Source organism: Salmo salar, chromosome ssa11 (assembly GCF_905237065.1).
Source record: "Salmo salar chromosome ssa11, Ssal_v3.1, whole genome shotgun sequence".
In the NCBI taxonomy this organism is placed as follows: Eukaryota; Metazoa; Chordata; class Actinopteri; order Salmoniformes; family Salmonidae; genus Salmo; species Salmo salar.
Genome location: NC_059452.1, coordinates 73,900,152 through 73,913,398, shown reverse-complemented (window position 1 = coordinate 73,913,398; position 13,247 = coordinate 73,900,152). Strand labels below are relative to the sequence as shown.

The 13,247-nt window shown below is 40.5% G+C and overlaps 1 protein-coding gene across 6 annotated transcripts in view; it reads left to right on the top strand.

Annotated features, from left to right (window-relative positions):
* The window catches only part of LOC106563017 (microtubule-associated serine/threonine-protein kinase 1), a 196,783-nt gene that overhangs the window by 112,503 nt on the left and 71,033 nt on the right, over positions 1–13,247 (top strand). For 5 of the 6 annotated variants that reach the window (XM_014128197.2, XM_014128196.2, XM_014128199.2 and 2 more), the window contains one exon: positions 9,058–9,089. The exons of the other annotated variant lie outside the window; for it this stretch is intronic. In XM_014128197.2, the coding sequence (XP_013983672.2) occupies positions 9,058–9,089 (32 nt within the window). The remainder of the gene's footprint in view (positions 1–9,057; positions 9,090–13,247) is intronic. 6 annotated transcript variants of the gene reach the window in all.

Here is a 13,247-nt window from a genome sequence, read left to right as displayed (position 1 = left end):
CAATAGAATGCCTGTTTGTGAATTCTCATCCGAGTGGGGAAGTGCAATTGAAGTGCCACATTTGTCTGCAATTAGTTTGCATTTTACCAGAGAAAAGTAGGCTGGCTACACTGAGAAAAGTAGCTACACATCAGTCAAAGCGCTTTCTAGCAATAGAATTCTTGTTTGTGAATACTCATTTGAGTGGAGAAGTGCAACTGAAGCGCAAAATTTGTCTGATGCCAAGCAGATATTAGAATAAGAAGCATTTTGGATCTGCGTTTTATATTTTTTCCTCCATGAAAAACACAGAATTCTGCATTAACGTGACCACTAAGTTTAACTTGATAGTTAACCAAGTAAGTGGCTGAATTAGTAAGATGATGGGGCATCATATTGTGTTAGCTTCCTGCCGTGTTTGAAAAGTCAAAGCCATTTTGGGTTATTTTGGAGTTATTTGTACAGCTGCTATCTTGATTTCCTTGCCTTTTTTCTCCTCTCCGTTCTCACCTGTCTTTTCCTCCACCTTCTCTGAGCAGAGCAGGCAGGCCCGTTGCCCTAGCGACTCCAGACTCCACACAGACACAGCCTGTGCACATGCTGCTTCAGAGCCATTACTGTTCTTCCTTTAGACAAGCATGTGTAAAATTTTCATTTGCACAATGTCTCTCATTCACATTAGCTTGTAAATGTCCAAACTCACCAAAAATGACATTTGGTAGCTCCTACCTGTAAAGTGTATATATATAGATTTATGCGCTGGAATGCATGTCTTTACAATTTGTTTATTTTCGTTGGCGCTCGTTACCATATGGAAATTACCATGGAAATATGCTGTTACTTGTGCAAATGTTGCTAGCATTCTGGTAATATTTGCCCAATGGGAATTTTTTTGCCATTTTTTGTCACCCCCTTGTGTACTAAGCCGGTAATATCATAAATCGCGGAATAAGAGATGGTATGACGATATGAAAATCTGGATACTACCCTACCAGTGACACTTTGCTTCTTGAAAGTCCAATATCTCGAAAACTTAACTGCTGACATGCAAAATATTTTGGGACTGTATTATTATTTTTTTTTTATTAACTTTTATTTATTGAGACCGGCGTATCATTCCCAATGGTGCCCTAAGTATAAACATTTTGTCACAATAGGTAGAACAATTTACTTAAAAGTTAAAACAAAAATAGTTGAAATAACCACAAGGCAGGCACAACCTCAACACCACAATTTCAACAAATAAACTACTAGAATCAATCGAAACAACTGCAATCCTCAATTAATTAATTCAACACCAGAGCACTGAACTGTCCTAGCGGCTCCAGGAAATCAAGATGCAAGGAAATGTGTAGGTTATTCCAACAACTAAAACCAAAGGAGGATTTACCTAAATTGGTCGAGACCAAGAGTTAACTAATCCTGTGAGCAGGTTATGTAGCTTATTCTTTTGTACGTTAGCAACGAAGTTATGTAAGTTGGAAGCTTGTGTAGTAGGGCTTTGTAAACGAAAAGGGAGTAATGAATTGGTATACGGGACTTTAATGAGGACAGGATGCAGTGGTGAGTATTAAAACTGTTGCCAGTGATAAAACTAATGGCGTTATGGTAGACAAAGGTTTAAGAGTAGTGGCTGCTGCAATCTTGTGAAGGGTGTCACCATAATCAAGAACTGGCAGGAAAGTTGATTACATAATCTGCTTCCTGCTATTTAGGGAGTGTCAAGATCTATTTTAAAAAAAAAAGCCCACTTTTAAATTGTAGCTTTATTAAGTAGCTCATCCATATGTTTAAAAACAATTAAGTCTTTGTAAATCCAAATGCCCATATTTGTAGGCAGGAACCTGATCAATGGGAGAACAATCCAATGAATAAATATGTAGGCTATCTGAAACATTTTTGCGAGAACTACAGAACATATATTTAGTCTTGCCTGCATTAAGTACATGTTTTAAACCAACCAGGGCTTTCTGTAATGTTGACAAGGTCAGGTTTCAGCTCCAACATAGTCTGGTCAACAGTTGGGGAAATGGCATACATACAATAAATGGCACATAAAGGTGTCCACATAAAAAGTATGTGGACACCTGCAAGTCGAACATCTCATTCCAAAATCATGGGCATTAATATGGAGTTGGTCCCCCCTTTGCTGCTATAACAGCATCCACTGTTCTGGGAAGGCTTTCCACTAGATGTTGGAAAATTGCTGTGGGGACTTGCTTCCATATAGCCACAAGAGCATTAGTGAGGTTGGGCACTGATGTTGGGCGATTAGGCCTGGCTCGTAGTCGCCATTCCAATTCATCCCAAATGGGGTTGAGGTCAGGGCCCGGACAGTGATGTTTTTCCACACTCATCTCGAAAAACCATTTCTGTATGGACCTCGCTTTGTTTACAGTGGCATTGTCATGCTGAAACTGGAAAGGGCTTTCCCCAAACTGTTGCCACAAAGTTATAAGCGGAGAATCGTCTAGAATGTCAATGTATGCTGTAGCGTTAAGATTTCTCTTCACTGGAACTAAGTGACCTACCCCGACCCATGAAAAGCAGCCCCAGAGCATTATTCCTCCTCCACTAAACATTACAGTTAGCACTGTGCATTGGGGCAGGTAGCATTCTCCCGTCAGACTGCCAGATGGTGACTCCAGAGAATGCGTTTCCACTACTCCAGAGGTCCAATGGCGGCGAGCTTTACACCACTCCAGCCACCCTTTTTCTTCCCAATTATGATCTTGTCTCATCGTTGCAACTCCCCAACGGGCTCGGGAGGCCAAATCACGCTTCTTAACACCCGCCTGGGCGGGTTAAACCGGAAGCCAACCGCACCAATGTGACGGACGAATCGACGTTCCGCTGACAACCGAAGTCAGCCCGCAGCCGCCCGACCTGCCATAAGGAGTCGCTAGAGCACTATCAGCCAAATAAAGCACCCCTGGCCAAACCCTCCCCTAACCCGGGCGACGCTGGGACTCTCGATCACGACCAGTTCTGACACAGCCTGGGATTGAACCCGGGTCTGTAGTGACGCCTTAGTCCACTGCGCCACTCGGGAGGCCCCTTGACGAACAGTTCTTGTGCTGGCGTTGCTTCCAGAGGCAGTTTGGAACTCGGTATTGAGTTGCAACCGAAGACAGACAATTTTTATGCGCTACGCGCTTCAGCGCTCGGCGGTCCAGTTCTGTGAGCTTGTATGGTCTACCACTTCGCGGCTCAACCTTTGTTGCTCCTAGACGTTTCCACTTCACAATAACAGCACTTACAGTTGACCGGAGCAGCTGAAGCAGGGCAGACATTTGACGAATTGACTCGTTGGAAAGGTGGCATCCTATGACAGTGCCACGTTGAAAGTAATTTGAGCTCTTCAGTACGGGCCATTCTACTGTCAATGTTTGTTTATACAGATTGCATGGCCGTGTGCTCGATTTTTATACACCTGTCAGCAACGGGTGTGGCTGAAATACCCAAATCAATTAATTTAAAGGGATGAGGTGTAAGTGTCGTCAACATAGAGATTAATATTAAAAGTTCACAGACAGACCAATATTATTTACATAAATATTAAAGAGAACAGGTCCCATTATCGACCACTGCGGTACACTTTTTGTAATGTCCAGGAAACTAGATTTAACACCATCAGAGAACACATATTCAGTCCTGTCTGACAGAAAATGTTCAAACCACTTGCAAGAAGCCTGATCCAGGCCTATTTCAGTCAAAAACAAAATCTTTGTCAATCTACACACAATACTCCATAATGCCAAAGCGAAAACAGGTTTTTAGAAATTGTTGCCAATGTATTAAACCCCCAAAAACGTATATTTTATTTACATAAGCATTCAGAGCCTTTGCTATGAGACTCGAAATTGAGCTCAGATGCATCCTGTTTCCATTGACCATCCTTGATGTTTCTGTAACTTAATTGGAGTCCACCTGTGGTAAATTAAATTGATTTGACATGATTTGTAAGGGCACACACCTATCTATAAAAGAAGGGCAACCATCTCTGCAGCACTCTACCAATCAGGCCTTTACGGTAGAGTGGCCAGACGGAACCCACTCCTCAGTAAAATGCACACGACTGCCCGCTTGGAGTTTGCCAAAAGGCACCCAAAGGACTCTCCGACCATTTTTACATTTACATTTTAGTCATTTAGCAGACACTCTTATCCAGAGCGACTTACAGTAGTGAATGCATACATTTCATACAATTTCATACATTTTATTTCTGTGCTGGCCCCCCGTGGGAATCGAACCCACAACCCTGGCGTTGCAAACACCATGCTCTACCAACTGAGCCATGAGAAACAAGATTCTCTGGTCTGATGAAACCAAAATGTAACTCATTGGCCTGAATGCCATGTGTCACGGGACAAGTCTCTGAATGTCCTTGAGTGGCCTAGCCAGAGCCCGGACTTGAACACGATCTACCATCTCTGGAGAGACCTGAAAATAGCTGTGTGGCTATGAGCTTGAGAGGATCTGCAGAAAAGAATGGGAGAAACTCCCCAAATACAGGTGTGCCAAGCTTGTAGCGTCATACCCAAGAAGAATTGAGGCTGTAGTCGCTGCCAAAGGTTCTTCAACAAAGTGCTGAGTAAAGGGTCTGAATACAGTTTCAGTTTATTTTTAATACATTTGTAAACATTTCCCCAAAATTATATCTATTTTTGCTTTGTTGTTATGGAGTATTGTGTGTAGATTGATGTGGGGGAAAAAAACATATATTTTAGAATACGGCTGTAACCTAACAAAATGTGGAAATCACAGAATAATTCTCCTTAATCTAGAATTTTTCAAATATCTGAGTGAATGCCAATCAGATGTAGAATCATTCCGTCTGACCTTAGCCCAAGGAACATTTATTCCCTGTAGTTTCTCAGACAATTCATGTGTAAACCAAAGATTACATCAGTCTTTTACCCTTAGCTTTTTGTACACTTGTATCAACAGGGGACTAATTCATGTGTAACATTAAGGGTTCACTTTGAATGTTACTCACTGTTGCCGTCTAGCATTTTCCGATAAAGTATGCCTTCTCTATGGAGAATATTGACAGTTTATTTGTGCTCAACTTTGAGGGTTCACTTTGAATGTTGTCCACTGCAATTGTCTAGTATCAGAAAGTTTGACTGCTGTTCAGTGTGGTGGTCTGGGAGTTCAGAGGCATGACAAACTCAGACGAGGTGCGCCGTCTCGGGCACATTGTCTCTTCTCTCAACCCAGCCACTTTCATTCACCACCACTCTCCGTTTGTGCTCATGAGTACAATGTCACACTTTGATGTGTCTTCACACCATATGGGGAAGTCAAAATTCTGTGCAACTTCCAGCGTGTGTTTACTGTGAACCACTGAGGCAGTACAGTTTTAAGTGGTCAAGTAGACTACTGTGGCTATTTGATCATAATGTAGGCCTACCAGAGTGGCCAACCATCAAAATAATGGAGAAAATGCATCCCATAACATTTTAACATGGAAATAGCTGTTCTATCATTCAGCCTACAGTAGCAGCCAATGTGTGGTGTTCAGTGTAAGCCTACATTCTGAGACTTTTGAAACAACATGCAGGGCTTGACATTAACTTGTTTATCCACTTGTCCTTCAGACAAGGAGGTGACTGAAAATGTGTTGTTTGTACATGAAAACCACTTCACAAAATAAAATGCATTATTATTCCCATACCATTTATTACAAGGAATCAGACAAATGATGCTACCCGCTGTCTATTGGCAACTCAAACATTAGTGTTAACTCAACTTTCTAGAATTTCCCCTATTAAGTTCAGTCTTGTGCTTCTCTCCATGGGCAAGATATTTCTTCTCTGCTGGCAGTCATGACTCATGACACATGTTTTAATCTTAAAAGTAATCGCCACAGGTTTTACCAAGATTTTTCGTTGCCGTGTGTGCCACTGAACCAGCTAGACCAGACAGTAGACACCCGCAATGATTTGCTATGCTGTCATTGGTTAGAATTCACAATAGCTTAACTTATTCCCTTCTGGTACTTAGCGTGAACCACAGTCACGTTAGCCTATGAAATGCTAGCTTGGATCCACAGGAGCCATCAAGCTCTAATTTGATGGCCACGGGGAGAGGGGCTTAGTTAATTTTCTACTGACTAGAAGACCCTTTAAACACCTCCCTCTTTAAACTCTCTGCTGTCTCATTTCTAAGACAAAAGGACCTCACCCTTGGCGTGCTGTTTATGTATTTGTTCAACCATAGTTCATTTAGGTATCTTGACTATGGCAGTTTAGTGCAATGACATACTGGTGAAAGGATTAGGAATGAAACACGTTACAAATGGAATTGTGGGTTTTAGTCCTGTCATCTCCGTGTGTGGTAGTGGGGATTCTTGTTGCTCCACGGAATCTGAATGCAATTGAATGGAAAATTCCAATCGAGTTGACACCACGTAAGTGCATTTGAGATGTGTTCAAATGTGCAAAAGTCCTTTTATGTTCACTTCAGTGCATTTCCACAGTCCCAGTTCAAATATATTGTGTTCACTTGCTCTGTGTAACTGCAGGCTGTGGTTTAGTCAGTACACACATTCACAGCAGCAGTCCCCAGACAGCCAGTGCATACATCAGAAAATGACAGTACTACTTTATTGTAAATGCTCCCCTCTACTGGTATATTAATACTATTACATTTTCCCCCAAGTGCAGACTGCAGAGCTACTGTCGATGTGCATTATTGGGAAATCTCTTATTCTATTCACTTTTGATGCATTTTCAACACGTGTCGTACACAATAGAGGCCTGCTTTTTAAAGGTGCAGTCTTTCATCTGTGTATAATGATGGACACATTACTTGTATGATATACTGACTTGAATCTTTATTGGGAATAGAGCTACTTTGTCCAATATATGATATCTATGAATTCAACAGCCTGTAATTAAACATATTGAGATGCATTACAATTGATGGAAGAAAAACAATCAGGAAAAACATTTACGCAAACGCTTATGACATTTTTCACGTTCATTGACGGGTACAGTAAATACAGAGCTGGCACGGATCAAAGTGCCTAATCCACTCCCCTGGGCAATCAATGAAAGTATTGTTAATGTTTTCCCCCACTGCAGGGACTGCTGCAATACAGTACAACCTCCGGGGGAGAGTACTGTAGCTTGTGTAATTGTTTTCCTGAGAAAAGCTTTGTCTACGATTGTAATGATCAAGCAATAGACATTTTTCCTCTTCTAGGGCTCAAAACGGTGACCAAAACAGTGTCAGTACAACAACAACAAAATCTTAGTTGCTATGGTGCCAGTGAATTATTATTATAATTATTTATTTTTTTACCTGGTCACGTGTTTTATTTTTTTTATCAAGATTTATTCAAACCGCAATGGGTATGCAACAATGGGTAGGCAGACCAGGTATTCAAAAGTTTGGTCCGAAGTCTTGGTTGAATCTTTGCGATACGCATTTTAGTCATCATGAGCTGTTTGAACGATTGTTTCTAAAGGCTTTCCCCAAAAACCTTTGCAATTAAATGTTGACTCCAAAGTAGGCCTACCTGGTAGAATGATATCATGATGATTTGTATTGCGGGGCATTTGTTTAGCAAACTCTGCCATCACATGTAGCCTATATTGTACAGTACAAAAACACCACTACTAGGAAAACTCCGAAACTGGGATAAATAAAACCTGGAAAACTGAATTTACCAAAAGATAAAACTGATTTCATAGGACCCTGTTCAAAATCGCAAAAAAACAACACCCTTTTTGAGATTGTGCAAAGGTTATATTTTTATTCCCTCCAAACAATCAATGTAAATTTCAAATTAAATGATTTGTGTATGGAGGGTAACTCAATATAAAGTAGGGCTGGAAATTTCCAGGTACCTCATGATACTATCACAATACTTCAGTGCCGATACGATATGTATTGTGATTCTTAAGATTCTATATGTATTGCGATTTGATACTGTGATTTTATTGCAATTCGATGTTCCAAACATATTGCAGTTCCTGCAGAGGAACAAGAGAGCCATGAGAAAACGAGTTTTGAACAGTCATGGGGGAAAAAAGTGCTGAAAAAAAATTCTCTCTCTTTAAAAAGATGGAGAACAAGCTATAAGGCAAAAATACTGGAGTTTTGATGCAGGTACAGCAAACAAGCGCAAAAATAGTATTGCGATACTGTCAACTATACGATATGATACATTGTCAGAAATAATATCTTGACATGTAACTGTGTCAATGTTTTCCCCCATCACTATTATAAAGATAACATTTAAATGATGTGTGCATCATCCGCTTTCTCTGGCCAGTTTTCTTTTTATTTGGGCTAGTAGCTTTCAGTGTGCCACTGGCAAATTTACCTGAATGTCAAGGGCATGCTAATTTAAAAGATTGCTATTTATTATTAGCCTGGTTCTGTATGGAATGCAGATACATTATAGGACACAGGTCAGGCCATTGTCACCGTGCAGCTGCGAAGAGTTGGTGCGACCAAGTCATGTTGCTGGTGCAATCAACTCATGAAGTCGGTCGCACCAGTGGGAAAAAGTTAGTCTAGAGCCTTGTCTTTTGAGGCACAATTATTCTGTGATTTACATATGGCCTTTGAGAGTGTGAATTGCGTGCTCTTTGAATTGTTTCATTATTAACTGTGTGACTCAGTGCTTTTTGTCTTGAGGGACTCAATCTGGGTCAGCCAAGAAAGTGAAGTCATGCTTTGAGAGTGGATAAACGGACACTCAGACAGGGTGGTGTGTGTGTGCGAGCATGCAAGTGAGTGCACACGTCATCTCTTTTATTTGTTATTTAATTGACAATGACAAATAATGCACATCCATTTAAGTGGCAAGGATACCGCAGCTATGTAGCTAATTAAAACAAAGGACATCCATTGTCCCGGGACAGGCTAGTGAGACAGTCAGCACTGTCTAATGAATATCAATATATGACCTGATTATTATTTTTTTTTAACATCCATTTAACTTTTTAAACATGTTTTCTTCAGGTTTTATGTCATGCTGTTTAACAACGATTCTGTGTCACTGTGTAAACATTTTATTTATTTGTCCTAATGATCTTTTTCTTATTATTTTATTTTTAGAAAGAGCTGAGTCTTCCAAGAAGAGGAAGTTTGTGAGTAAATCTGTTTCTTATACTAAACATCCACAACCACATGTGTAAACAATTGGCATGTTGTGCCTCCACAAAGGAGTTGTGTACTTTCAACAATGGCTGACGGATCAAGGAGTGCATGTCGCCATCTTTTGAGTCCATAGTTCCATTTTTCGTTCTCATGCTCCTATTTGCTGATACTCTCAAGAATTTAAAAGATATCAGCCAAGAAGCTGTAAATTCATATGAAAATAGTCCCAATTAGAAGCAAACCATTTTGTTTTGAATTTAAATAGCTGCCTAAGATAACTTCATCGGGCACTTGAGAAAAAAAATGGCATTTTAAGGGTCAATGTTTGTAACCTAACAAACCAGTGCAAAATTGGTATCGGTACTAGTGTCTGTAATATCTATACTGCCCTCCATTGCCCCTAGTGAATTGATACAAATAAAACAAGACACATGCTTATCACTGACTGCCAGGCAACTTAATTGTTGAAGAAATCATCTGAGGAAACATAAAGAAAATCATGTACAGAATGTGAAGAAAAGACTGACGTTATCGCCACTAGGTTAGTCGATACTATAGGATTTATAGACACTGTAGGTTTATAGATACTATACTATAGGATTTATAGACACTATAGGTTTATAGATGCTATACTATAGGATTTATAGACACTATAGGCTTATAGATACTACAGGGTTATGATCACTATAGGTTTATAGATACTATACTATAGGATTTATAGACAATAGGTTTATAGATACTATAGGATTTATAGACACTATAGGTTTGATAGACACTATAGGGTTATGATCACTATAGGTTTATAGATACTATAGGGTTATGATCACTAGGGTTTATGGTGTCTGTTGTGGGAATGCATGTGCCTTGGATGGCATATATTTAATGAATTACTGAAAAGACTGTGACCTTATACTTGAGTGGCAGGTTGCCAGCCTTAAACACTGCTGTTTACCACCTGGTATATGGAGCAGGATGAACCTGCCCCTTAGAGGCTGACCTTCAGATCAGTTTTGTGTTTCCTCCCTCAAATGTTAAGGTAAGGAGTTACGCAGTATAAGCTCATCCTAGATCTGTGCCTGAGGGCAACTTGTACCTGGAAACTGGCCCTGAAAGGGATCCAGATTGGATTAAGTCAGTTGCCACGTCTGTCTGCAGGCTAGGGCAAAGTAACAGCAGGAAAACTAGGATTATAGGTGAATGGCGTCAACTGTATTTGCACCAACAGTACCTTTTAAGGCAGCCCCCCGCACCTCTCTGATTCAGAGTTGTTGGGTTAAATGCGGAAGACACATTTCAGTTGAAGGCATTCAGTTGTACAACTGACTAGGTATCCCCCTTTCCCCCTTTCCCTGTTTATGAATGCAGGAAAATCCTCAATATAAAGTGTGATTTGAAAACACAAAAGGAATCACCCAGCTATTTGTTTCATGTGAGAATGTTATGGTCCTCTTCAGCTTTGGACATCAATCTCCTGTGTATTTCATGCCTATTCTGATTGGTCTGTGTGGCATGCTTTATTATGGGGGAAGGATTTGACTCTGACACCATGCTGCTCGACCTGCCAGTGCAGCAGAAGGGAGCCACAAAGAGATCACCCACTAATACAGCATTTCCCAAACTAGGGGTCATGACCCCCATATGGGGTCGCCTGATTTGAAAATGGGGTTGCGAGAGAAACTATGAAGAAAAAAATAATACAAATAAAAATTGTGCTTGATTCATAGAACTGGGTTATGTCAGTAACCTTCAGTAGCCACTAGATGAGGTTGTAAAAAAAAGAGTAGTTTGTTTTCTTCCTACAAATGTGGCTCTATCTTTTTGAACGGTTTAAGTTACAAAATATTATGACCCCATCACTCAAAGTTAAGGCTCTCAGGAACACGTATTTGTCTTCTGTTTCCCTCTACAATGCCCAAAAGTCTCATTAGAACTGAGTAGACAAGACCAGGCACTGAATCAGACGGGGGAGAAGAACATCATCAAAAGTAAACATTGGCCGTTGATTACATCACTTTTTTTTATGGGGGGGTTGCACATTTAAAAAGATATCTGCAGAAAACGGGTTTGCCAAAAAAGTTTAGGAACCCCTAAACTAATAGATGGGTGCATGGCTGGGGACCACCTTCGAAGGCGAACGTGGTGTCTTTGGAGTTTCCCACTAGATGCACAGCCACAAAAAAAAAAGTGCTTTTATTTGTCATCTTTTAAGGTTAGGGTTAGGCATAAGGTTAGCAGTGTGGTTAGGCTCAAATTTCAGATTTTTAAGAAGAGAAATTGTAGAAAAAGTTGAGGTTTATGACAAATATGTCATAAATCCTCTGGCATCAATGGTGATGGCATCGTGACATCATTGGGGTCACATATTGCCCTCTTTTTCCTGAATGTTGTTTTGAAGAACATGTCAGTGTTGACCTATTTATGGAATAGATGACATTTGTTGGGTAATAAAATGTAGGTACTGAACAAGATGGTCTTGTTGACATTCCCAAACAAAGCTAGGATTTAAATCTACAGCTTTTACAATGAAAAGTGAATAAGGGCAGTTCAAGACAATTTGTTGTGTGTACACTCAAAATAGATCAGAGGTTTGATTTCCAGTCATCTACGTTTAGTGTTTGTCTTCTATTTATAGGGCGACCTTAATGACTTGCAGGCTTGTGCGTGGTACAATTAAATAACTAGAAATAAATCACACGTAAGTGTTTGAAACTGAGACACTCGGCACATCTCAATGATCCTAATGCATATGCTGTGCAATTGGAGCGCTAGCCAAGCTCACAGCGCTTACTTGCTGTGGTGGTTTAGATTTATAGGGTTGAATCCTAACAGGGACATTAATGTATCACCTTTTATTTGTGATGTGCTTGGATTTCCAGTTGAGGTTAAGCCCACAGAGTAGTGAGCTGTATAATTGTATGGCCATTGGCCCTGGTTTGCTTCTGGGTCTAGAGTTTTGGAAAACACTTCAACAGTGTCATTTGACAACTGGCTACTTCACAATCGCATGGGTTCTTGGGTCAACTAAAGCCCCCTCTAGCCTCCTCTCCCATTCTTTGTGTTCATAGGCAGCCATTTCCTGTGTTTGTTCTGTACCGCAAATACAGGCCAGCTGCACCTATTTGTAAAAGGTACAATGGAGAGAAAGTAGGGTACAGCAACACAGAAAATCTGAGTGGGGAGATCATTTTCACTGTACTCTTTCTGAGTTGGTTACACATGAGAGATTGTAATTGAAATAATGCCTTATTGATGCATATCTCCAGCATTGTCAAATAATATTTCAATAAGTCTCGTTGGGCAGCGTGTTGGTGATTTATGACATGTCCAATATGACAAACCCACCATATGTATGATTAATGTCTGTCTCCAGTCGTCGGTTGGTATGGAGAATGCCAAGAGTGTGCAAACTGTCATCAAGGCAAAGGGTGGCTACTTTGAAGAATCTCAAATATAAAATACGTTTTGATTTGTTTAACACTTTTTTTTGGTTACTACATGATTCCATACGTGTTATTTCATAGTTTTGATGTCTTCACTATTATTATACAATGTAGAAAGCAGTAGAAATAAAGAAAAACACTTGAATGAGTAGGTGTCAACTTTTTACTGGTATTGTACATACAAAGTATGTGGACACCCCTTCAAATTACTGGAGTTGTTGCTGATAGGTATATAAAATCGAGCACACAGCCATGCAATCTCCATAGACAAACATTGTCAGTAAAATGGCCTTACTGAAGAGATCGTACTTTCACCGTGGCACCGTCATAGGATGCCACCTTTCCAACAAGTCAGTTCCTCAAATTTCTGCCTTGCTAGAGCTGCCCCGGTCAACTGTAAGTGTTGTTATTGTGAAGTGGAAGCGTCTAAGAGCAATAATGGCTCAGCCGCGAAGTGGTAGGAGACACAAGCTCACAGAAGTGGACCGCCAAGTGCTGAAGCATGTAAAAGTCGTCTGTCCTCGGTTGCAACACTCACTACTGAGTTCCAATCTGCCTCTGGAAGCAACGCCAGCACAAGAACTGTTCGTCGGGAGTTTCGTGAAATGGGTTTCCATGGTCGAGCAGCCGCACGCTCACCATGCTAAGCATCGGCTGAAGTGATGAAAAGCTTGCCGCGATTGGACTCTGGAGCATTGGAAACGCGTT